At 46.2% G+C, this 25623-nt stretch overlaps 2 protein-coding genes across 3 annotated transcripts in view; one reads left to right on the forward strand and one right to left on the reverse strand.

Moving 5' to 3' along the window:
• Positions 1 to 1383: 1383 nt before the first annotated feature.
• Positions 1384 to 13587, reverse strand: Fkbp1b (FKBP prolyl isomerase 1B). 2 transcript variants are annotated; one of them, XM_004663754.2, is made up of 4 exons: positions 13445 to 13587; positions 9605 to 9652; positions 3530 to 3642; positions 1384 to 1961 (listed from the first exon to the last, which is right to left on the reverse strand). In XM_004663754.2, exons 1-4 carry the CDS (start codon positions 13479 to 13481, stop codon positions 1833 to 1835), a joined length of 327 nt encoding a protein of 108 aa, XP_004663811.1. In that variant the 5' UTR covers positions 13482 to 13587; the 3' UTR covers positions 1384 to 1832. The 2 variants fall into 2 exon arrangements, with proteins under 2 accessions (XP_004663811.1, XP_004663812.1); XM_004663755.2 differs by having other exon boundaries at positions 1825 to 2006.
• A 5433-nt stretch (positions 13588 to 19020) lies between these two features.
• The window catches only part of LOC101598701 (WD repeat and coiled coil containing), a 33515-nt gene continuing 26912 nt past the window's right edge, over positions 19021 to 25623 (forward strand). The window contains exon 1 of the mRNA XM_004663720.2: positions 19021 to 19118. The gene's annotated coding sequence lies outside the window, so the exon portion shown is untranslated. The remainder of the gene's footprint in view (positions 19119 to 25623) is intronic.

The following is a 25623-nucleotide window of genomic DNA, read 5'->3' on the forward strand; positions in this document are numbered from 1 at the left end:
CCCACAGTGGAGTGGGCCACATTGAATGATTAAAAGCAACCCCCCCTTTCCATTATATATTCTTTTAAAAATATTTATCTGCAGGAAGAGAAAGAAAGACTGGCCAAGAGCATCTCTCAAATTCCTGCCACAGTGTCCCTGGCCCCTCTGACCCCCTTAACAACCCACTCCAATGAGTACTGATTTTCAAACCTTACTGGAGGGTTCCAGTTACAGAAAACTCAAGTAGTATAGGGGGAATGAGAAGATGGCTTAATGGTTAAAGCACTTGCTTGCACAGCCTGCTTGCCCTAGTTCAATTCCCAAGCTATCCACATAAGGTGGGTGCAAAAAGTGATATAAGCAAGCTTGGCCTTGTGGCACACACCTTTAATCCCAGCACTCGGGAGGTAGTGAGTGGTAGGATTGCCATAAATTCAAGGCCATCATGAGAATACACAGTGAATTACAGGTCAGCCTGAGCTAGAATAAGACCCTGACCAAAAAAAAAAAAATGCAAGCATCTGGTATTTTACAGTGTTCAGAGGCCCTATTGTGTGCCACATGCATGCACACAAAGCAAGTACTTATTCCCCCACCCAAAAAAAAATTCAGAGGTAACTCCTCAGGGTAAGTTAGGGCAAGCAAATCTGGGTGAAACTAAATGATGCATGGGCAAAACAAGCCTATAGTTATTAGTTCTTTTCAAAAGCCACTTCCTAATGTTAGTGTGTGGCTTGCTTAGATGTATTCGGTGCTTGCCTCTAGTGATGAGAACTCATTCCTCACCTAGAGATGAAATTACAGGGTCATCTTAGGGGCTCACATCCCATAATGGATTGTTAGGCTGTGAGATTAGTTAGGCAGAGAATTCTGAGCCTGTGAGATCAGTAAGGTAATATCTGACTTGCAAAGTTGTTCGGAGTAGTGTTAGTGATTTTATTTAGTGTAAAGGGCCGGGCATGGTGTCAAACGCCTTTAATCCCAGGATTTGGGAGGCAGAGGTAGGAAGATTTCCATGAGTTCAAGGCCACCCTGAGACTACATAATAAATTCCAGGTCAGCCTAGGCTAGAGTGAGACCCTACCCGACCCCCCCCAACACACACACACAAACAAAAAAAGTGTAGACAAAACCAGAGATAATGGTACATACCTATAATTCTACCATCAGAGACTAAGAAAGGAAGATCATGAGTTCCAGGCCAGCCTGGTCTATGAGACCTGTTTCAATCACCATATAAATCACATATGGAACAAAGCTCAACATGAACAGTTATGCTCACAATATAACGTACTTCTTTTTACTCTCCTAGCCACTTGGAAGTCTTTCTACTCTTCACAGACAATTGGCTTGTTTGGTTCTTAGAGTACTTCTTCCCCACAAGAAGGATAGACAGGAAGATGTCAAGCACAGAGCTTTTATTTGACATATTATTTCCAAAGAGGACACTTTAAGTGAGCAGCCAACAATTTATATGAGAAAGTGACAGCAAAGGTAACTGGCTCAAGTCCCTCTGTGTTGCCATATTAGAGCACCTTATGTTTCCGGCTTAAGTAAAGGTAAGGCAGTAAGGATTGTGCAAACAAATCTGCGTTCTGTGATTGGGATTGGCTAATACATGCATCATACAAATATGCAATCTGAAATGCTTTGATCTGCAACTGAAGTTTTACTCAAGCAAAGTTGTGTGTGGACAATGACAAACACATACAGAGCAACTTGGGCAGAGAGAATGGATAGACAGTGAAGTTAGCACACTGATCCAGAGCCCCACACATGAGCCATCCCAGGGGCAGAGCAGGCTAGGGAAGCAGCAGCCATCTCCAGCCACCTCAAGTTCCTTCCTGCCTTCACTCTAAGTTGAGCAGCTCCACGTCAAAGATGAGGGTGGCATTGGGAGGGATGACACCAGGGTGGCCCGTGGCTCCATATGCCACATCAGGGGTGCAGGTCAGCTTCGCCCTCTGCCCCAAACTCATCTAGCAGGGATAGGGGCAGATGGGGAGAGGAGAAAGAGGACCCAGCTTGATTTAAAAGAAAAAAGTAAGATAACTATGGCATTTTTCCAAACCATAATATGTCTAAAGATCTGAGATGCATTTTTATGTGACACATTGAAATCCCAGTAAGAGTTATAACAGAGATTGTCTCAAAATAGAGCCTTAACTATGGGGAAGTAACAGCCATGAAGTAGTCTCAAGTTCATTTCATGCATCAAACATTACTGGTGACCGGCCAGGTGTGGTGCTCACCTTTAATCCCAGTACTTGGGAAGGAGAGGTAGGAGGATCACTGTGAGCTCAAGACCAGCCTGAGACTACATAATAAATTCCAGGTCAGCCTGGGCTAGAGTGAGACGCTATCTCAAAATATTTTTTAAAAAAATTAAAAAATAAATATATATTAAACATGCCTGGTGACCCATTTTGTGTATGACTGAACTCTTCTATTTGCTCATAATTGTTCCCTCTTCCAAAGAAGCCCAACGGGAATGTATAAAACACTTGGGTGAAGGGACAACAGGACACAGAAGGGTGGCAAGGGCTAAGAAATCAGGGATGGAGTGCCGTATGATTTCACAGACAAACTTCAGAAGAGTTAGAATCAGGGCTCATGATACAATTGTTAAGAACTCGGCATTAGTGAGCTGACTGAAATCTGAATTTCAAATAATTCCAAAGATTTGAATGATTGGTTAATATTCTTGTAACAGTGTTAGTGTTCTGGTTTTGATTACTGTGCTGTGGTTATGTAAGATTATGTATATTATAGAAGGTTAACATTTGGGGAGGCTGGGTAAAAATATGTAAGAGCTTTACTATTTCTCTAATATTTTTTTAAGTCTGAAAACGTTTTTAAAGGGCTGGAGAGATGGCTTAGCGGTTAAGTGCTTGCCTGTGAAGCCTAAGGACCCCGGTTCGAGGCTCGGTTCTCCAGGTCCCACGTTAGCCAGATGCACAAGGGGGCGCACGCGTCTGGAGTTCGTTTGCAGTGGCTGGAAGCCCTGGCTCACCCATTCTCTCTCTCCCCCTCTATCTGTCTTTCTCTCTGTCTGTCATTCTCAAATAAATAAATAAATAAATAAACGTTTTTAAAAAGGAAAGCACTAGCCAGGTGTGGTGGCACACATCTAAAATCCCAGCACTCAGGAGGCAGAGATAGGAGGATCACTGTGAGTTCAAAGCCACCCTGAGGCTACATAGTGAATTCCAGATCAGCCTGGACTAGAGTGAGACCCTACCTCAAAAAATCAAGGAAAAAAAAAAATAAAAAGGAAAGCACTTCTTTGCCAGTCTTAATGTAATTCTTCTGTTGTCTCCAGCCCAAACAGTTGGCCAGCTTTTCAACTAGGTCCAAGCAAGCCTTGGGAAGAGAAGCCCCAGTGACACAATAGGCATGCCAGCAGTGGAGCCAGGAGCAAGCTGTAGGTGGCGTCTTTGGGCCTTAGTGGCAGAGTCAAAGCAGTTAGTGATCTATAGTAGGTTCAGGGTGGAGGGCAGATACCCCACTCCTTAACAACCCTTTTGGTGGGTATCTTCAAGCCTACCTGGGCAGCACCCTCTTCAAAACCTTTGATGACCTCCTGCTTGCCAATTCTGAACTTGAAAGGTTTGTTTCTGTCTCTGGATGAATCAAATTTCTTCCCATTTTGTAGCATCCCTGTCAAAGCAAGAAGAGGGTAGACCAGAGCTATAGCTGGGAGTTAACAACCTTTGGGATTCAGCAGTCTAAAGTGAATTTCTTTTTTGCACAAACCAGCTCCTCTTCAACTCTCCCCACCTGCCCTGTTGCCCAAGCAGGTAACCTGGACATGCCCCTCTGTCTCATCACACATATAACCTTTGGAATTGACCTACTTACTTTTTTTTTTGGGGGGGGGGGAGTGTTAAGGTAGGTCCTTGCTCTAGCCCAGGCTAAGCAGAAATTCACTATGTAGTTTCAGGCTGATCTTGAACTCAGTGATCCTCCTACCTCTGGCTCCATGCCCGGTTGATTTACGATCTACTTTCTCCATTTCTGACCCCACCACTCTGGTCCTGCTGGGTTACTATGGACAGGAACATCCTCCTGACTGGCTTTTATATTCTGATTCTTCATTCTGCACCCCTACAGACTTTTTTCCTTTACTTTTTTTTTTTTTTTTTAACTTGGGAGTGGTGGTGCACGCCTTTAATCCTAGCACTCCAGAGGCAGAGGTAGGAGGATCGCCATGAGTTCAAGGCCACCCTGAGACCGTCACATACTGAATTCCAGGTCAACCTGAGCTAGAGTGAAACATCTACTTTGAAAAACCAAAAAAGCTGGGTGTGGTGGTGCACGCCTTTAATCCCAGCACTCGGGAGGCAGAGGTAAGAGGATCACCGTGAGTTTGAGGCCACCCTGAGACTCCATAGTAAATTCCAGGTGTGCTAGGGCCTCCAGCCACTGCAAACAAACTCCAGGAGCAAGCTGTAGGTGGCATCTTTGGGCCTTAGTGGCAGAGTCAAAGCAGTTAGTGATCTATAATAGGTTGAGGGTGGAGTGCAGATACCCCACTCCTTAACAACCCTTTTGGTGGGTATCCTCAAGCCTACCTGGGCAGCACCCTCTTCAAAACCTTCAAAACTCCAGGTGCATGCACCCCTTATGTACCTGGCTTACATGGGTCCTGGGGAATCAGACTGGGGTCCTTTGGCTTTGTAGGCAAATGCCTTAGCCACTAAGCCATCTCTCCAGTCTCTCCTTAAATTTTTTTTTTTTTTATTTGTTATTTGAGAGAAAAAGAGGCAGAAAGAGTTAGTATGGGCATGCCAGGGCTTTCTGCCACTGTAAACGAACTCCAGACACATGCACCACTTTGTAGATCTGCCTTTATGTGAGTGATGGGGAACTGCACCCAGGCTGTCAGGCTTTGCAGGCAGTATCCCATTCAGGTTACACCTTTTTCAGATTCCTGTGCACTTTGAGTCACGTCTAAGCCTCTTATCCCAAGTATGTCAGCCTTAGGTTGAGTCCTCACCTAACATTCTAAGGTGACTTAGCCAATCAGTAGTAGCTTCCAGACCCCTACAAACAGGGCTATTTGAGTCCATAACAACACCCAGGTTCTGTCTCCAGGAGTTTGGATCCCTGACCTTCTAACTGCAGGTAACTGTTCATCCCTGAAGTTCCCATGTTATCTCAGTCCAGCAGTCAAAAGCCCAATGGCTATTTTTTCTTCTTCTATTTCCACTTTTTGCTGAATATGCTGGGACATGCCTTTAATCCCAGCACTTGGGAGGGTGAGGTAGGAGAGTCTGTGAGATTAAGGCCAGAGTGAGTTCCAGGTCAACCTGGGCTAGAGTGGCCCCTGCCTAGAAAACTAACAACAGCAAGGACTACATGCTACTCTGACCTTCTTCCTGCACCCGCTGGCCCATGACATAAAGCAATTTGGGACCACAGTAAGAGCTGGCCTGTAAGTTCAGTGACTAGGTTCTTTTTGTTTTTATTTTGGGGTTTTGTTTTGTTTGAGACACTCTGTAGCCCCAGCTAGTCTCAACCTCTTGATAGTCCTCCTATCTCAACCTCCCAAGTGCTGGGATGATAGGTGTGAACCACTGTGCCCAGCTGAGACTGGGTTCTAACTTTATTGGGTGATATTGGGCAAGTCACTTCCACTAGAGAGATGCATAGCAGTTAAGGCGCTTGCCTGCCAAGCCAAAGGACCCAGGTTCAATTCCCTAGGGCCCACATAAGCCAGATGCATGGGGGGGGGTGCATGCGTCTGGAGTTTGTTTACAGTGGCTAGAGGCCCTGGCATGCCCACTAAGTTTTAGAAAAAGGAAAAAAAAAAATTAAGGGAAAAAAGAATTTCATAAGTAACATAAGAAGCTATACTCAGTGTAGTACCTGAGCACATATTATTTCACTTCTGAGTTCCTACAGCTTCAATGTGTTCTAGAGTCTATTCACCTACCTCCTGGGTAAGACAGAACAGACTCTTGCTCTGGTTCTAAATGAGGCGCAGGAGAAAACCATTCTGGCTTACATGGTGATAAACAGATGGATACTAAAAAGATCAAATACAAACTCATGCATACACACGTTACTAAGATATTCAGATACAGATCTATTTATGCACACTTTGGAGGGAAGCCCCGATGGCCAAACAGATGTTAAGAAAATATTTAGATACATATACTCACACAGGCTTGTACTCAGAAAAATACACACTTGAGATCTGTGCACACCCACACTCCATTTATACACTTGCATTCTCATCCCCCATGTCTTCAGGTTTCATACATTTAAATCTACTTAGGAACATATACAGTTATCTATCCAAGTTTGGCCAAAACTGCACAGTGCAGAAATAGACCCACCTAAATATGCTTACTTCATTTGATAAAGATAGCACTACAACACATCATGTGAAGGATGACTTTTTGGATTAACACTGCTGAGTCAACTGTATCTCCATATTGGGGGGGGGTTTAAAAAATTGAATCTCAAAGCCTCACACAAAAATCAATAGACCTAACTGGGCATGATAGTACATGCCTTTAATCCCAGCACTTGGAAGGCTAAGGCAGGAAAATTGCCATAAAATCAAAGCCAGTCTGGGTTACAGAGTGAGTTCTAGGTCAGCCTGGACTAGAGTGAAACCCTGATTTAAAAAAAAAAAAAAAAAAAAAGGCTACATAGTGAATTCCAGGACAGCCTGGGCTAGAGTGAAACCCTACCTCGAAAAAAGAAAAACAAAATTGGGATCTGGGCATGGTGGCACGTGCCTTTAATCCCAACACTCGGGAAGCAGAGATAGGAGGATCACTGTGAGTTTAAGGCCACCCTGAGACTACATAGTTCCAGGTCAGCCTGGACTACCTCAAAAAACCAAAAAAACAAACAAACAACAAAAAAAAACCAGTGCTAACATATGGAATTAATTTAATTTACAGCAGCAAGAGACCCTGGCACACACCCCACCCTCCACACATGCAAATATTTTGTTGTTTTCACTCTAGCCCAGACTAGCCTCGAATTTACAATGATCCTCTTATCTCTGCTTCTTGAGTGTTGGGATTAAATACATATACCACCATGCATAGCCTACAATAAATAATTTTTTTCATCTTGCTTTTTTTTTGTTTTTCTTTTTTAAAATATTTTATGTACTATTTTATTTATTTACTTGAGACAGAGAGAGGGAGTGAGAATGAGCGCACTGCAAATGAACTCCAGATGCATGAGCCACCACGTGCATCTGACTTACATGGGACCTGGAGAATCGAACCTGGGTCCTTAGGCTTCAGCCTTAACCACTAAGCCATCTCTCCATCCCTGTATTTTTTTTTTCAAAGTGAGGTTTCATTCTAGCCCAGGTTGACCTGGAACTCACTCTGTAGTCCTAGGCTGGCCTTGAACTCACAGTAATCCTCCTACCTCTGCCTCCTAAGTGCTGAGATTAAAAGCGTGCATCACCATGCCCAACTGTGTTTTCTTTTGAGGCACAGTCTCAGTGCACCCACCTCTGCCAAACCCTGCAAGACTAAGGTTACCACTGTGCATGGCCATGCCTAGCTTTTTAGATGGGTACTGGAGAGTCAAACCGTGGTTTGTCCCTCATGCTTTAGCAGCAAGTGCCCTTAGCTGCTAACCCATCTCCCCAGCATTCAACATTTACTTTATAACGTTTTTCAAAAGTCCCATACATGAGCAAGGCGTGGTGGCTTACGCCTTTAATCCCAGCACTTGGGAGGCAGAGGTAAGAGGATAACCATGAGTTCAAGGCCAGCCTGAAACTACACAGTGAATTCCAGGTCAGCCTGGCTAGAACAAGACCCTACCTCAAAAAAAAAAAAAAAGTCCCATACAGTCTCCTGCAATGATTCTTCCCCTACCATAGCTATTCTTAGCTGTTAGTGTTTAATACATGTATACTGGAGAAAGACTTTGCAAAAGGATGTTGTGGTTCCAGTAACCTGATAAACAATACTCTGCAGCCTGGGCTAGAGCAAGACCCTACCTTGAGAAACAATACTCTGTCTACAGCAAGTGGAACAGATAAATCAATTGCCCAGATCAAAGGCCCCATGGTAACTGGGCCACATCGCCAGGAGATAAAACAGAACTCCTGCATTGGAGAAGTGGCTTTGCAGTTAAGGCACTTGCCTGCAAAGCCACAGGACCCACTAGTTCGAACTAGAGGCTAGTTCGATTCTGCAGGACCCACGTGAGCTAGATGCACAAGGGGGCACATGCATCTGGAGTTCTTTGCAGCAGCTGGAGGCCCTGGTGTGCCCATCCTCTCTATCTCTCTCTCTAACAAGTAAATAAAATATTTTTAAAAGGAAAACACAACTCCCATTCATTGACATCAGCGACTGCTAGGAAACATATACATCAACGGATAGAACCAACCTGGTGGTTCACACTGGCCCAGAGAACTGCTAAAAATGGCCCATCTGAGTATGTCTCAGGAATTAAGCTGGCCTTGCTGTATGCTAAATGGCTGTCACCCACAGAATTAGCCACATTAGGAAGCAGGTCACAAGGTGGAGTCCTCACACCTCTTAGAACAGACACCTGCTCCTGATCTTCCTGCAGTCCTGAAAAACTCATTAGAATGCCCCCTTGCCCTGACCTTCAATTACACAGCATCCAGGAGGGGGCAGCAGAGATGTGGGGCCCTCCTCCCCCCTTTCCCCTCCCCCTCATCCCAGCACCAGAAGGTAAGTGCTGCCACCACTCCACCCCTCTCCATACATGGGAGTCTCCCAGTGAAGGCATCACCATTTGCCTCATGAATGCAGGGAACCAACCCTCCTTTCTCAACTCTGTCTCAGGCACACAGCCCAGAACCTTGCACAGTTGGTGCCCAATTTCAGGAGTAGCTATTTCTGAAAAGAGAACCAAAACTCTGGCCAGTGGGGGGGGACACCCACTCCTGTATCCCAGCACTCTGGAGGCTGAGCCAGGTAGCCCTTTGAGTTTGAAGCCAGCATAGGTAACAGAGTGAGAGTCAGTCTCAAAAACACAAACAAGGGCTGGAGAGATGGCTTAGCGGTTAAGCCCTCACCTATGAAGCCTAAGGACCCCGGTTCGAGGCTCGGTTCCCCAGGTCCCACGTTAGCCAGATGCACAAGGGGGCGCAGGCGTCTGGAGTTCGTTTGCAGAGGCTGGAAGCCCTGGCGCGCCCATTCTCTCTCTCTCCCTCTATCTGTCTTTCCCTATGTGTCTGTCGCTCTCAAATAAGTAAATAAAAAATGAACAAAAAAATTAAAAAAAAAAAAAACACAAACAAACACAACAAAGAAAGGAGAGTAGAAGGGAGGAGGGAGGGAGGGAGGAAAAGAAAGTAAGTTAATTCTGAGGTGGCCAACCTCAATTACCACTACAGGATAGGGGCTCTTTCAAAGAAAGTCCCAAACATCAGACAGAACTGGGAAGATTAGGCCATCCTGCCCACCATGAGAGAAGATACTGGAGATGCTAATTTTACTAAAGGCTAGCGCCACAGACAACCTTGGTGAGCAGAGTAAGGAAAAGTGGTCACAAGAGACTAGGCTGCCCTGGATTTTGGAGCTGATCCAGGGACAAACTCAGAAGAAAAGCTCAGAGGACATCCCTGCTTTGGAAAGGTTGAGAGAGTGTAACCTACCTGTATAGTGCACCACACATGTCTGACCCTTCTTGGGAAATGTCCTTCCTGTAGTGACACAAGGGTAAAGGGGGGGGGGGTAGGGTATTAGAAAGACTCACCCAGGACACCCATGTGTAATGAGACCCAGAGCTCAGGCCCACATTCCCCTTCAGACCACCGATGTACGTGCTCCCAGCTCTTATTCTGGCTCTGTGCCAAAACTAATCCTGCCCCCTTTCCAGGTTGGATATGGACTCAATACCATTAGTGTCCTCACTCACCAGTGTTTTTTTGTTTTTAAATAATTTTTACTTATTTATTGGAGAAAGAGAAAGAGGCAGAGAGAAAAAGAGCGCGAGCACCAGGGCCTCCAGCCACTGCAAACGAACTCCAGATGCATGCGCCCCCTTGTGCATCTGGCTTACAGGGATCCTGGAGAACTGAACTGAGATCCTTTAGCTTTGCAGGCATATGCTTTAACCGCTAAGCCATCTCTCCATCCCCTTGTTTTGTTTTTAAAACAGGGTCTCATGTATCCCAGGCTGACCTCAAACTCACTATGTAGCTGAGGATGGTATGTGTCACTCTACGCAGACTTACGCAATGCTGAGGCCTGAACCCAGGGCTTTATGCATGCTATGTAAGCATTTTACCAACTGAGCTACTGAGCTATATCCCTGCGTGCTCAATCTTTTTTTTTTTTTTTCCTATTGCTCCATTATTTCTTCACCTATTCTGCACACACTCCTGGTCAGCTTACTACATGCCAGGTTTCACTAGATTCCGGAGATACAGCACAATATATGAAGCCATGAAGTAGTTATGGACTCATAGATCCTGGATTACAACAGTAGTGGCTGCTATCAAGGATGAATGAGTCATCATATGCTGAGTACCTACTGAGTGTCAGGCCAATGTCTGAGTCCAGCAACATAGAACAACACAGAAAAATTTCCCATTGTTTTTGAGGTTTATTGTTTTTTGTTGTTGTTGTTTGTTTTTTGAGGCAGGGTTTCACTCTAGCTCAGGCTCACCTGGAATTCACTATGTAGTCTCAGGGTGGCTTCGAACTCAGAACAATCCTACTACCCCTGCCTCCCAAGTGCTGGAATTAAAGGCTTGTGCTACCATGCCCGGCTTGGAGTTTACATTTTAATGAAGGGAAACAAACAATACTTATGACCAATAATTATGGATTGTGATGAATCTTCTAGAGGAATAACAGAATGCTGAATTCAAGGAAGACAGTGATCTGACAATTTTAGAGGCAGGAGAGTCTCTTGGAGGAAGTGATGTTTGAGCTGAGACATGAGGGGAGAAACAGTCCACAGACATGAAGACAGCAGGGTGACAGGAAAGAAGGGAGGGAGGACAGATGTAGGAAAGAGACACATCATGCAAGTTTGCAGAGCCGGTTTTAATACTCAGTGCAGTAGGAAATCACTAGAAAGTTTTAAGCAAGACAATGACACAATCTGAATTAAGATTTTATAAGATCATTCTAGCTGCTGTGGGTGGGACGGGATGGTAGGCATCTGTTGCAATAATTCAGAAATCAATGATAGAGTGAATTAAGGTTTTGGCTGCAGAGAAGAGAGTGAAATAGATATAAGACATATTTTGGAAGTAGAGCCAACAGGGCATGCATATGGATAGGAGATGGTGCCCAGGATGAGGGAAATGCTGAAAATAAGAATGATGCTTGCTGCCGGGAGTGGTGACGCATGCCTTTAATCCCAGCACTCGGGAGGCAGAAGTAGGAGGATCGCTGAGTTCAAGGCCACCCTGAGACTACATAGTGAATTCCAGGTCATTCTGGACTAGGGTGAGACTCTCTGCCTTTCTAAAAGAAAAACAAAAAAACAAAGCCTGGTGTGGTGGTACACACCTTTAATCCCAGCAGGCTGAGGTAAGAGGATCACTGTTAGTTTCAGGTCAGCCTGGGTCAAAGCAAAACCCTACCTAGAAAAAAAAAAGGAAGAAAGAAAGAGAGAGAGAGAGAGAGAAAGAAAAAAGAAAGAAAGAGAAAAGAAAAGAAAAGAAAAGAAAAGAAAAGAAAAGAAAAGAAAAGAAAAAGAAAGAATGATGCTTGGGTTTTTTGGTTCAGGAGAATGGAGGGGTGGTGGAGCTGCTTCCTGAGATGGGAAAGACTGGAGAGGAACAGATTTGTGCGGGTGGTAATTTTCAGATGCTATTAGACATGTGAGTATATACTGCAAGAAAGCAGATACAGAGTCTACAATGAAGGCATAAAATATGGACAGAATTTAAAGCTATGGTGTTTGATTATGAACTTGGGAAAGGTAACAACCCAGCCAACAGACGACCGTGGGAGCCAGAAAAGGGAACAACTTAGGACCAGGAGAGCCAGGGAAAGAATCATGGAGTCTTAGAAGATAAGTAGGCGTCCGCTGGAGGAAGTATAGGGATACAATCTGGGGAGGGAACAGCATAGAAAGCCTGGAGTCAGGATCTGGGGATGAGGCTCAATGGCACAGCACTTGCGTGGCATCTGAAAGGCTCTGACCTGGACCCCAGCACCAACACTGAAAGAGAAGGCCTAGAATCTGAGTCCAGCTGTAGCGCTAAGCCCTGTCTGTTTCACTCCTGTAACCCGAGGGTCCAGTACATGTTCCATAAATACTTGCTAAATGAATGGCATGTTTAACAACTTGCAGGCAGCCTGGCAGAGATGGAGAAGTCGGTGGTGGGCACAGTGCAAGAACAGTCACGAAGGAGGAAAGCGCACTGCGGAAGGTGAGGACAGCCCCCATCAACAAGGGGCACAGTGTATGTAAGAGGGGAAGAAGCCTTAAATATTTTCTACCTTGAGGGAGGGGCCTGCTCAACTCTTGCATTTTAAAAAGAGGCTGTGGTGCAGAAAAAATTAGGTAGTGGCAATATGCGACAGGTTTCCTGGACCCTAGCACCAAGATTCTCTGCATGGACAGAGAAGCCTGTACCCCAGGAGTGTTCCTGGTGCTGGCTTTGTTTCTCCTTCTCGAACCAAGCTCTCAAATTTTCTGGGAATATCTAACAGAAAGTTTGCCTCTTAAACCCTGCAGACCTGGGGCCTTTGGGTCTGAAAATTTTTTTTTTCTTTTAAAATTTCCTTTAAAGAAAGAAATTGCTATTTTTTGCACATCCACACCCAATTATGTGGGGGCTTGAGAAAGTGAGTTGGTGCTGGTCCCTCGACAAGGGACAAGGAACTCAGAGGTGGACTCTGAGGTGCACAAGGTGGGGAGCTCTGGATTGGCTCTGTCGCATCTTGTACCAGGCAGGTGGAGCAGCAAGCCCAATGGCTGGGCTTCCAGGTTTAGGGTGGAGGGGCATAGTCGTGGACAGGGAGGCTTAGGGAGACAGGGACCGAGAATGGGCAGGCAGGCGGCGGAAGGAGTGCGGTTTCCCACTCTGGCCCAGTCCCAAAATCTAACCACTGTCCATTCAGCTCTGAGCACTGCCTGACCCGAGCCCGGCGGCATGGGGGCGCGTTAGCAGGAGGTTCGCCCCGCAGCAGGGACCCCGCACCCCGCCCCGCAAAGCAAGCCCTTTCCCGGTTTCCAAAGCTCATTCCGCAGGGCAAGGAAAGCGGAGCTGAAACCCAGCCGCCGGGAGCCAGCAGCGGCGATACGGACAGTTCCTGGGCAGACAGTGGGGCGGCGCTGGCCCCGGTGGCGGGACGCGGACCCCAGCTGGAGGCCGCCGTCTTCGCTCCCCAGGCGAGCGGGCGCGCCAGGGGACGTAGGAGGAGCTCCTAGACCCCCGGAACCCCTGGGTCCGCCGACTCCCCGGAGTCAGACCCCGCCCGCGGGCCCCGCCCCGGGACCCCCGCTCGCCCGCCCCTCTGCCCGGTACCGTCTCCCGGGGAGATGGTCTCGATCTCCACGCCCATGTCGCGGTCCCCACCGGCCCCCTCCGGGGTCCTCGCCGCAACGACCCGACTCCGCAGGCCCGGCCCGCAGGCACTCCGGCCGCCCAAGTCGCCACTGCAACGCCGAGCCGAGCCGAGCGGCGGGAGCCGGGACCTGCGCGCCGCGGCGCCGGGCGGGCGGCGGGGTGGAGCCGCCGCAAGGTGGGGTCGGCGGGGCGGGGCGGGACGGGCGCGGACCCTGCGGGAAGCTCCAGCCCGCCGCGCTCTCGGCCCGCTGCATGGGGGCGGGCACGCGTCCGTCCACGCGCCCGCTCACGGCGCTTCTATTTAGCACCCGCTCGCTGCTGAGCCTTGGGGAGTCAGCCGGGTCCCACGGACTAGGAGGAGGAGGCGGTGAGACCCACGCTTGAGTCGGTTGCCCAGTGTCCTGGGGCACCCTCGCCAGGCTCCTGTAGAAGCAGCGCCGCGGGAAGGGGCCAGTTACTGCTGATTCTGCCCTCGCCGCATTGAACCCCGGTCCATCGTCCCTCCAAGTTCTACCCCTAGCGTTTGTATCGGGCTGTCCCTTTCCAGGACAAAAATCAGCGTCCCGCGGGGATCAACTTGATTAAAACAGGACCGCCGCCCTACAGACGCGAGCGCACAAGTCACGGCGTGCAGGGACCCGAGAGGAGCTGCGGGAGGAGAGACAGTTTCTTCCTTCTCACCTCCACTCAGGACAGACAGGCAGGCAGGACTCTAGAAAGATATTTTTGTTCCTCCTTCCCCACTTGGTGATGGGAATTGAGCCCAGGGTCTCTTCTCACAGGCTAAACTGGTAACTGCTAAAGCTCCAGCCTTTGGGAAGATACACAGGAGAAAGTAACATTAGCATGCAGGAGACTTGAACAAATGTAAACTAAGCGCAGTGGCTTCGGTTTAGAACTCAGGAGGACCGCCATGAGTGAGGTCTAGGTCAGCTTCAGTTATAGTGAGACCTCTGCCTCAAAAAAATTAAAACTTAGGGCTGGAGAGATGGCTTAGTGCCTTGGATCCCGGTTCGAATCTCCAGGACCCACACAAGCCAGAAGCACAAGGGGGTGCTTGCATCTGGAGTTCCTTTGCAGTGGCTGGAAGCCCTGGGGCGCCCACTCTGTCACTCTCAATCTCTCTCTACTTACATAGACAGACAGACAGACATATCAAATAAATAAATACAAAATACATGAAATATTTAAAATAATTAAAAATTAGAGGTCCTTGCCTGTGAAGCCTAATATATAGTGCTCAAATCTCCAGGTCCCATGTAAGCCAGAATGCAAAGTGACCCAAACGCATAGTGTCGCACATGTGCACAAGGGAGCATATGCCTCTGAAGTTTTTTTGCAGTGGCTGAAGGCCCTGGTGCGCCCATATTCATTCATTCTCATTCCTTCTCTCTCTCTCTCTCTCTAAATAAATAAAAAAAGAAAAAAGAAAAAAATTAAGGGCTGGAGAAATGGCTTAGCGGTTAAGGTGCTTGCCTGCAAAACCAAAGGACCCAAGTTCGACTCTCCAGGACCCACATAAGCCAGATGCACAAGGTGGTGCATGCGTCTAGAGTTTATTTAAAGTGACAGGAAGCCCTGGTGCAACCATTCTCTCTCTATCTGTGCCTGCCCCTCTCTCCCTCTCTCCCTCTCTCTCTCTCTCTCTCAAATAAATATTTTTATATTTTACTTATTTAATATATTTTATTTATTTGTTTGAGAAAGTGGTAGAGAGAGAATGGGCACACCAAGGTCTTCAGCCACTGCAAACTAACTCCAGATGCATGCGCCCCCTTGTGCATCTGGCTTACGTGGGTCCTGGAGAATTTAATTGGGATCCTTTGGCTTTACAGACAAGCGCCTTAACCGCTAAGTCATCTTTCCAGCCCAAATAAATAAGCGTGGTGTGGCACACCTTTAATCCCATCACTTGGGAGGCAGAGGTAGGAGGATCGCTGTGAGTTCAAGGCCACCCTGAGACTACATAGTGAATTCCATGTCAGCCTGAGCTAGACTGAGACCCTACCTCAGGAAAAAAAAATAAAATTAAGGGAGTGGAGAGATGGTTTAGCAGTTAAAGCCCTTGTCTTGAAGCATAAGGACCTAGGTCAATTCCCCAGTACCCACATAAGCCAGATGCACAAGGGGTTGCATCCGTCTGGAGTTTGTTTGCAGTGCCTAGAGGCCCTGGCATGTCCATTCTCTCTCTATCTATCTTGCTCTAACTCTCTCACACTCAAATAAATAAAATATTTTTAAAAAATAAATTTAGGGCTGGAGAGATTTTACCTGAGAAGCCAAAGCACCCAGGTTCGATTCCCCCAGGGTCATGTCAGCCAGATGTACAAGGGGCACATGTGTGTGTGATGATCATTCACAGTGGCAAGAGGCTCTGGAGTGCCCATTCTCTCTCTTTCTGTCTCTCTTCTCTCCTCTCTCTTTCTCCTTGCAAATAAATAAATAAATATAAAAATATATTTTAAAGATAAAAGTTGGGCATGGTGGCACATGCCTTTAATCCCAGCACTCAGGAGGCTGAGATGAGGTAGGAGAATCACCATGAATTCCAAGTCAGCCTGGGCTAGAGTGAGATACTAACTCAAAAAAAGGAATATAGGGCTGGAGAGATGGCTTAGAGGTTAAGCGCTTGCCTGTGAAGCCTACGGACCCCAGTTCGAGGCTCGGTTCCCCAGGTCCCACGTTAGCCAGATGCACAAGGGGGCGCACGTGTCTGGAGTTCGTTTGCAGAGGCTGGAAGCCCTGGCGCGCCCATTCTCTATCTCTCCCTCTATCTGTCTGTCTCTCTGTGTCTGTCTCTCTCAAATAAATAAAAAAAAATAAATTAAAAATAAATTAAAAATAAAAAAAATAAAAAAGGAATATATATATATGATATTATATAAAATAGAATATATATTATATAAGGCTGGAGAGTTTGCTTAGCAATTAAGGCACTTGCCTGCAAAGCCTATGGACACAGTTTCAATTCTCCATGTCCCACATTAGCCAGATGCACATCATGGCACATGTGTATGGAGTTTGTTTGCAGTGTCTGGAGGCCCTGATGTGCCCATTCTCTCTCCCCCCCCCCTTTCTCTCTCTCTTTCTCTCCCCCTCTTTCTATCTGCTTCTCTCCTTCCCTCTCTCTCTCCCTCCCTCTATCTCTCTCTCAAATAAATAATTTTTTTAAAATATTTTTTGTTCACTTTTTATTTATTTATTTGAGAGAGACAGACACAGAGAGAAAGACAGGTAGAAGGAGAGAGAGAGAATGGGCACGCCAGGGCTTCCAGCCTCTGCAAACGAACTCCAGACGCGTGCGCCCCCTTGTGCATCTGGCTAACGTGGGACCTGGGGAACCGAGCCTTGAACCGGGGTCCATAGGCTTCACAGGCAAGCGCTTAACCACTAAGCCATCTCTCCAGCCCTCAAATAAATAATTTTTTAAATTAAAATATAAACTAGACATGGTGGCACATGCCTTTAATCCCAGCTCTCAGAAAGCAGAGGTAGGAGAATCACCATGAGTTCGAGGCCACCCTGAGACTACATAGTGAATTCCAGGTCAGCCTGAACTAGAGTGAGATCCTACCTCGAAAAACATCATTAAAATATAAAATAAGGCTGGAGAGATTGCTCAGTGCCTGCAAAGTCTAACAACTAGAGTTCAATTCCCCGGTACCAATGCCAGATGCACAAAGTGGCACATGTATCTGGAGTTTTGTTTTTTTTTTTTTCCTCTGCAAAGGCTGGAGGCCCTGGTATGCTCATTTTCTCTCTCTCCCTGCCCAGCTTGATGGTGCACACCTTTAATCCCAGCACTCAGGAGGCCATGGTAGGAGGATCGCTATGAGTTCCAAGCCAACCTCAGACTACATAGTGAATTCTAAGTCAGCCTAGGCTAGAGCGAAATCCTACCTTGCAAAAACCAAAAATAAATAAATAAAATAACCACAAAAAGAAGGAAAGAAACTTTCTCATCTTTCTCCTCATTCTCCATTGTTACAAAATCTAACACGAATTTAATTATAACAAGTGACACTGGAAAGTGAGTATGGAAAGAAAGGCTTGATCAAAGAAGCCCAGAATGGGACCTTGAGGTGTTCTTCCTCCATTATTTCATTTCCACTCTCACAGGCAGCAAGGTCATAAAATGAAATTATAGTCATACCTGAAGGTGGCCTGACTTTGGTGCACAGGTAAGATGATGCTCAATTCTTTGTGTGCAGATCAGGATCTGATTGATTGATTATTTATGAGAGAGAAAATGGGTACACCAGGATCTTCTGCTGCTGCAAACGAACTCCAGATGCATGCATCACTTTGTGTAACTGGCTTTATGTGAGTGCTAGGGAATTGAACCTGGGCGGTTAGGATTTGTAGGCAAGCGCCATTAACCACTGAAAAATGTCACCAGTCCCAGGGTAAGGATCTGAAATCCCCTATGGGCTGCTCAAAGATGTGACCCAGCGTCTTCCAAGACCAAAGAAGGATAGAGACCTCTCTTTTCTCTGTCCCTGCTTATAAGTATATAAATAATTTAAAAAAAGAAGTCTAGTGACACATCAACGCCATAGGCTACGACCATGAGCAGGTACATTTGGAGTAGTGTAGAAAAGATGTGTAGCTTGGGGATGCCAAGGAAGGAGCTTTAGGTGAATGCACACTACAATGTGTATTACAAGACCTTTTTTTTTTTTTTTTGAGGTAGGGTCTCACTGTAGCCCAGGCTAACCTTGAATTCATTAAGTAGCCTCAGGGTGGCCTCGAACTCACAGCAATACACCTACCTCTGCCTGCCAAGTGCTTGATATATATTTATTTATTTTGAGGGAGCAAGGGTGAGGAGAGAAAGGCAGATAGAGAGTATAGGACGGGGCTTCCAGCCACTGCAAACAAACTCCAGATGCATGTGACCCTTTGGGCTTTCGTGAGTACTGGGGAATGGAACCTGGGTCTTTAGGCTTCCCAGCCAAACGCCTTAACTGCTAAGCCATCCCTCCAGCACAGGAACATTTTGGGAGGGATAATTTATAGCATTTTAAAGGTGTCCCTGAGTCCCTTCCCCTAAACAAAAAAATTAAGAAAACAGAGGCTTGGGGAGACGGCTCAGAGGTTAAATAAGGCGCTTGCTTGCAAAGCCTTCAGGCCCAGGTTCAGTTCCCCAGCCACCCATGTAAAGCTGGACAAGAACTCCTTTGCAGCACTAGACATCCAGGTATGCACACACGTGCACACACACGTGCGAAGCAAATACATAAGCTCTTTTTTAAAAAAGGAACCGGTGTTTAGCCCGGAGCTTTATCTTTTCCTTACACTAAAAGAGGCTATGAGAAGTGTGACAGGGAGCTAAAAGCACTAGAAGGATTAAGTGTGATTTACGGTCTGTGATTTCACAGGAACCACATTTCCCAGACACACTTGCGGCAAAACCCGAACCTATTGGCTACTGGGAAGGACCCAACCCTAGAGTGTCATATGGACTAGCCAATCATCTTCCGTAGTACGGCCAGGCCAGACTTCGTTCACCTATCAGAGGACCGGGGGGATGATGCTTCCGTTAGCTGCTCAGGATTTCTGATTCACGGTGCGGTGCCTCGGTCAGCCTTGGGACAGTTTTTTCTTCTTTTGTGTGGCAGTGAGACTAAAGGTATCTTGTCTCCTTTGCTGCCGGGCCTGTAGGGTGTGGGGAGCCGGGGATGACCCAGTACCTCTAGTTGGGGAGAAAGGAAAAGGGACCGAGATGGCCGGCGTGGGGAGACAGTGAGGAGAACGTGTCTGGAGGATGGAAGGGGTTAAGCGACTGAGTATGTGTCTAGCCCCTCTCAAGTGATGCACCCTCAACCCTCAGGAGCTCGTCCAGGATACGAAAACTATCTTATTTTATTTTACTTATTGATTTTTTATTTTTTTGGATTTTTGAGGTAGGGTTTCACTTTGGCCAAGGCTAACCTGGAATTAAATATGTAGTCTCAGGGTGGCCTCCAACTCAGAGTGATCCTCCTACCTCTGCCTCCCGAGTGCTGGGATTAAAGGCGTGCGCCACCACGCCCTGCACGAAAACTATTTATATGCAAAGGCCTTTATCACAGCCTTATTCAGAGCGGGATAAAGTGCAACCAGGTGACTCAAAAATAACCTTAATAAATTGCATAATTTCGCCGTTCAAAATTAAAAAAAAAAATTAATGTTTTTGGTTTTTCGAGGTAGGATCTTGCTGAAGCCAAGGCTGACCTGGAATTCACTATGTAGTTTTAGGCTGGCTTCAAACTCACAGAGATCCTCCTACCTCTGCCTCCTTAGTGCTGCGATTAAAGGCATGTGCAACCATGCACAGCTCAACTTTAAAATAATAGGAAAATGGGGCTGGAGAGATGGCTTAGCTGTTGAAGTACCTGTCTGCAAAGCCAAAGGACACAGGTTCAAATCTCCAGGACCCATGTAAGCCGGATGCAGAAGGTGGTGCGTGTGTCTGGAGTTTGTTTACTGTGGTGGAGGCCCCATTCTTTCTCTCTCTGTCTGTCCCTATCTGTCTTTCTCATAAATAAATGAAAATTTAAAACATTAAAAATAAAATAACAGGGGGCTGGAGAGATGGCTTAGTGGGTAAGGCGCTTGTCTGCAAAGCTAAGAACCCAGGTTAGATTCCAGGTAAGCCAGATGCACAAGGTGGCCCATGCGTCTGGAGTTCATTTGCAGCGGCTGGATACCCTGGTGTGCCCATTCTTTCTGCCTTTTTCTCTCAAATAGGAGAGGGAAAAAAAAAAAAACAAAAAAAAAAAAAACCCAGGAAAATCCTAATAGATAATTTTAAGGGGAAAAGATCAAATACAAAGTACAGTGTTAAATAAAATTGTAGGAAGTATTGACTTAGGACAAAACTCCTGCACTGGACCCAACAGAACCAACTCATAGTGTAATCATGGTTGTTGAGCTGCAGTTAATTACAAGACACTGTAACCACTTAAGTAATTTATTGTAGCCAATGCATTGTCTCTATGCCTCACTTTCCTTTTGTTTTGTTTCACTTTTGAGAGAGGGTCTCATTTTGTTCCCCAGGCTAACCTGGAATTTATTTAGCTCAGGTTGGCTTTGAACTCATGGTCATCCTCCTGCCTCAGTGTCCTGAATGCTGACATCATATGAGTGCCCCAACATACTGGGCTTGGCTCCATAATTTTTCTTTCTTTTACTACTATTATTATTATTTTTTGTTGTTTTTGGTAGGGTCTCACTCTAGCCCAGGCTAACCTGGAATTCACTATGTAGTCTCAGTGTGGCCTCGGACTGAGTGCTGGGAATAAAGGTGTGCGCCACCACACCTGGCAAGAGCCTTTTTATTTATATATTTATTTATTTATGAGCGACATGAGTGAGAAACAGGCAGAGAGAGACAAAGAAAGAATGGGCACACCAGTGCCTCCAGCCACTGCAGACTCCAGATGTGTGCACCCCCTTGTGCATCTGGCTAATGTGGGTCCTGGGGAATCGAGCCTCAAACTGGGGTCCTTAGGCTTCACAGGCAAGCACTTAACTGCTAAGCCATCTCTCCAGCCCAAGACCCTTTTTATATGTACATCCTTTGTATAAAAGTGAGTTTCTTGGAGGCAACAAACTGGAGGATCCCGCTTTTTAACCCAGGTCTGCAAACATATGTCTTTTGGTTGGGGCATTGAGGCTGTTGATATTAAGAGATACTATTGCAAGATGTGTATTTATTTTTGCTATTTTTTGTTTTTTAGTTCTTCTGGTTTTGCCTTTGTTCTCTTGTATTAACTAGTGTTTGAGTATTGTTTGTTTTTTCCCGGTTCCTTATATGTGTGCTTTTCTTTCTCTTCAGCATGGAGGATTCTTTCAAGTATTTTCTGTAGATCTGGTTTGTCTTCAAATATTCCTTTAACCTGTTCTTGTTGTGGAATGTCCTTATTTCTCTGTCTATTTGAGTGGATAGCTCTGCAGGATAAAATAATCTTGGTTGACAGTTGTTATGTTTTAGAACATGGAATACATCACTCCAAGCCCTTCTGGCTTTTAAAGTTTGTGTTGAGTAATCTGCTGTTATCCTGATGGGCTTGCCTTTGTAGGTAACTTGATTTTTCTCTCTAGCTGCTTTCAATATTTTTTCTTTGGTTTGTATGTTTGGTAGTTTATTTATAACATGGCAAGGAAAGGTTCTTTCTAGGTTTTGTCTGGTTGGTGTTCTAAAGGATTCCGGTATCTGCACTGGCACGTCTTTTCCAATTTGGGGCAAGTTTTCTTCTATGATTTTGTTCTAAACACCTACTCTACCTTTGGAGTGAAGTTCTTCTCCTCCTACTATACCCTGAATTCTTATGTTTTGCAGGGCTCCCCCGGCAGGTAGTGCTGAGGAAGGACCAGGCCCGCTGGTTCCTCCCAAGGGGTTGAGGAGGAGGATGAGTGTCCATGGCCAGGAACACACCACCAAGCCGGGAGTCTCATCAATGCAGGAACTCACTTTATTGTAACAGGCGGTTGCCTATATAATGTTGAGAACAAGTGTGGGGATTCCAGGATGGGGGAGAGGTAAGGGCCAATAGTATACCGTGACTTTTCAAATGATTGGTTCTAAGTGCACACACTCGTGTGGAAATTCCAATTCCTATGTGGAAGTAACAGGCCAGAGGCCATTAGGCATGTTGCTGAGTTGTAGCTGGCCAGAGGCAGATTGCCAAACATTTGCTAGGCTCAGGAAGTTCCACTAGGCCTCATGTCTGGACCTTTCAAGGCCCAACATCTCCCCATTTTGTTTTTGTAAGAGCATTAGTCACCATGGCCCCTGTCTTAGGTTGTCCCCCTCTGGGGATCTTACCCATCACTGGGTACCAGGTGTTTAGCTTGCTGAGAACCCCCTCCTTGGCCTGTCTTAGGTTGTCTCAGGCAGTCTGAGATCTTACCTGTCATTGGTCACATGGAGGGCAGAGGAGGTGGCAGTGGGTCATCTGAGGAACTTAATTCCTGAGTTGCCAGCCTGTGATAATGTATCTCAACCTGATGGATTTTTATTGCCCCTAGCCACTGGTGAATGAATTGTGTAATTTTGTTAATTACACAAGGCCCGACAGTGAGGAGAAGGAGAAGGAGGGGCCCAAGTAGAGGGAGGAGGTAAGGTAAGAAGCCATGTAGGCCTGTCCACAGTGGGTTGTCCTGGAGGTTCTGCCATCTCTTATCCAGGTCTTCTCGAAGTCTTAATTTTGTCCTGAATGATTCCTGATCTATTGGGGTAGAAACAGCATTTTTCTTATAAAAACAAACATATACCTCCCCTTTCGGTAGCTAATAGGTCTAGTCCCCTCCTGTTTTGTAGGACTGCCTCAGCCAGGGAATCTAACTGTTGTTGGAGATCGAGGATAGTGTTGGACATGGCTTTTATGTCCCTGATCAACTAGAGAGAGAGCTTTCTGTGGAGATGGGCTGCCATACCCATCCCGGCTGTTCCAGTGGCCATGCCTCTGGTTATTCCCATCCCAACGAGTAAAGGTATCATTTGTACAGCTCTCTTAGATCTCCCTCTGATATAATCAAAAGAGGGCATAGGGAGGGCCTCATTTCCAGGAATGATATCTACATCTGGGATTAAGGTGGCTGGGGCACAAAGGCCCGTCCAATTGGTGGGCAGAAAGTCAAGGCCTTTCTGCCTCCACAAACATAAACCATTCCAGAAGGCGGGCAGCGTTGAGCACTGGACTCAGTTGTGTTAAAGGTATAGAAGGAAGGATGAATGTATCCCACATCTACACTGGAATTATTAGGGGAAGGTGGGGCCCAAATGCAAGTTCCAGAAGGAGACATTGTGAAAAGCTGGGCAGGGATAGGGAAGGTGGCCAAACAACTTTTTAGGGTCGTATGTGCAACTGTAGTTGTATCATTGGTGATTACTGCAAGCAGCAGGGGAGGCCTAGATTGGAGGCCAAGCCAGCAATCCTCCACAAGGGAGGGAGTTTGGTTTAGCAGGGTGAAGACCATTTTAGGACTAGTCCTCAGGGGTGGGACACTCACTGGAGAAGTGATTGTCAGTGTCCCCTTGTTGGGGTAAATATTTTAGGTCCCTCACTGGGATCCAAATGGATCTATTTTCATCTTGAGGGAAGACGCACCCAAACCCTCTCCCTGCTGTGAGGAGTGGGTGTGGTCCTCTCCAGGCCCCAGTAAATGAGTCTCTCCATTTGACCTTAATCAACCTGTATGTGAAAGAAGATGACCAATGTTTTTGAAATGGAGACTTTTTTTCATTTCTAGAAAAATTTAAAATATTTAAGGTGAATAATGCATTCTTTGGCTGATCAAGGAGGGGGTAGTGATTCCCCTTTTGTTTTTGTAATTATGATTTAAGTGTTTGGTTATATCTTTCCAAGATGGCTTGGCCTCAAGGGTTATGGAATGCCTGTGGCATGTTTAATTTGCCACGTCTGGAGGAAACTTGTAAAGTTTTGACTTACAAAGCAGAGGCCATTATCTGTTTTTACTTGATCAGGCAGCCCAAGAATGGCAAAACATTGAAGCATATGACTAATGGCATGTTTAGATTTCTCCCTGGCATGTGCAGATGCCCAACAGGCACGGGAGAAAGTATGAACTGATAAGAAGATATATTTTAAGTTTTCCAAAGGGGGAATAATGAGTAACATCTACTTGCCAAAGATGGTTGGGGCGAAGGCCCCAAGGGTTACTCCCAGAAGTTTGGAGGGGGAGAACCTGGAGGAAGGGTTGGCAAGACTTGCATGTCCTAATAATTCTTTCAAGATTTTTATTTGGTATTTGGGGGAATCTTTGTTTAAGGCCTCTCCAGTTGGTGTGGGTTAGGGAATGAAATTGGATAGCCTCTGAACAGTGTGACAGTGAGCCACAGAGGCCAACTGATCAGCCAAGCTGTTTCCTTCAGACAAGAAACCTGGTAAATTCTGATGGTCTCGAAGATGTTGTATGAAGATAGGGTGGACTCTTTGTTTGAGTAGGGTGCAAGCCTGGATCATTAAGGGGGATATAGGGTTGGAATCAAGTCTGATGTGAGCTTCAATAAGATTGGGCAGTAGGTTTACCACATAGAGGCTGTCAGAAAATTAGTTGAACAGCTCCTAAGTAGTATGTAGAGCCAGAACAACTGCAAAAAGCTCTTTGTACTGTGCTGATCCCTCTATTTCCTGAGAGATAGACTTGATGGGCTCAGGTTTGACCCCCAATTTAAAGGAGGGATATACAACCAGGGAAGCCCCCAGGCATCCCCCATCTGTAAAGGCGATGAGGAAGTTAGGGTTGGGTTGATGTAGGAAAAGCCTGGGGGTTCTCCACTCCAACCTGGAAAAAGAGCTCATCCACTCATGAGGGTCATAATGGCAGTCGATGTTACCCAGAAACCCTTCAAGTACCATAGTAACCCTTACATTATTTCTTTGGAGCCAAATGAAATCAGTTATCTTTTTTTTTTTTTTTTTTTTTGGTTTTTTGAGGTAGGGTCTCACTCTAGCCCAGGCTGACCTGGAATTCACTATGGTATCTCAGGGTGGCCTCGAACTCACGGCGATCCTCCTACCTCTGCCTCCCAAGTGCTGGGATTAAAGGCGTGCGCCATCACGCCTGGCTGAAATCAGTTATCTTATATGGGGTAATAATGGAGTGAGACTCAAAACCAAAGAGTCTAATGGCAGTTTCCCTTCCTTTAATGATGCAATCAGCTACTTGGTTACTTAAAGAATATACCTTAGGGCCCCCACCAATCGAGAGGTGAATAGGCTCGCCCTTTTGAGCCAACAGAGCAATGGTCAGGATCTCCCCAAGGAAAAGGTAGAAGGAAAGAAGGAGATCAAGTCGAATCATTTGACATTAGATTTATCTATGACTTCCTGGACTCTAGGAAGGAATTATCTCTGCCCAGGTGTTAGGGTTACTTGGGATGAAAGATCAAGGCCCTTTAGGAGGTCGAACAAGGGGGATAATTCCTCAGTGGTTGTAGGTATCCAGAGCTTCCTCCAGTTACTTTCTTCCAAGAGCTTCTGGAGTTGAGGCAAGGTGTAAGAATCCTGAATATAAAGTTGTGGTTTTGCCGGGCAGTGGTTACGCATGCCTTTAATTCCAGCACTTGGGAGGCAGAGGTAGGAGGATCACCATGAGTTCGAGGCCACCCTGACATAACATAGTGA

The sequence above is a fragment of the Jaculus jaculus genome, chromosome 5 (assembly GCF_020740685.1).
Source record: "Jaculus jaculus isolate mJacJac1 chromosome 5, mJacJac1.mat.Y.cur, whole genome shotgun sequence".
NCBI classification, from domain to species: Eukaryota; Metazoa; Chordata; class Mammalia; order Rodentia; family Dipodidae; genus Jaculus; species Jaculus jaculus.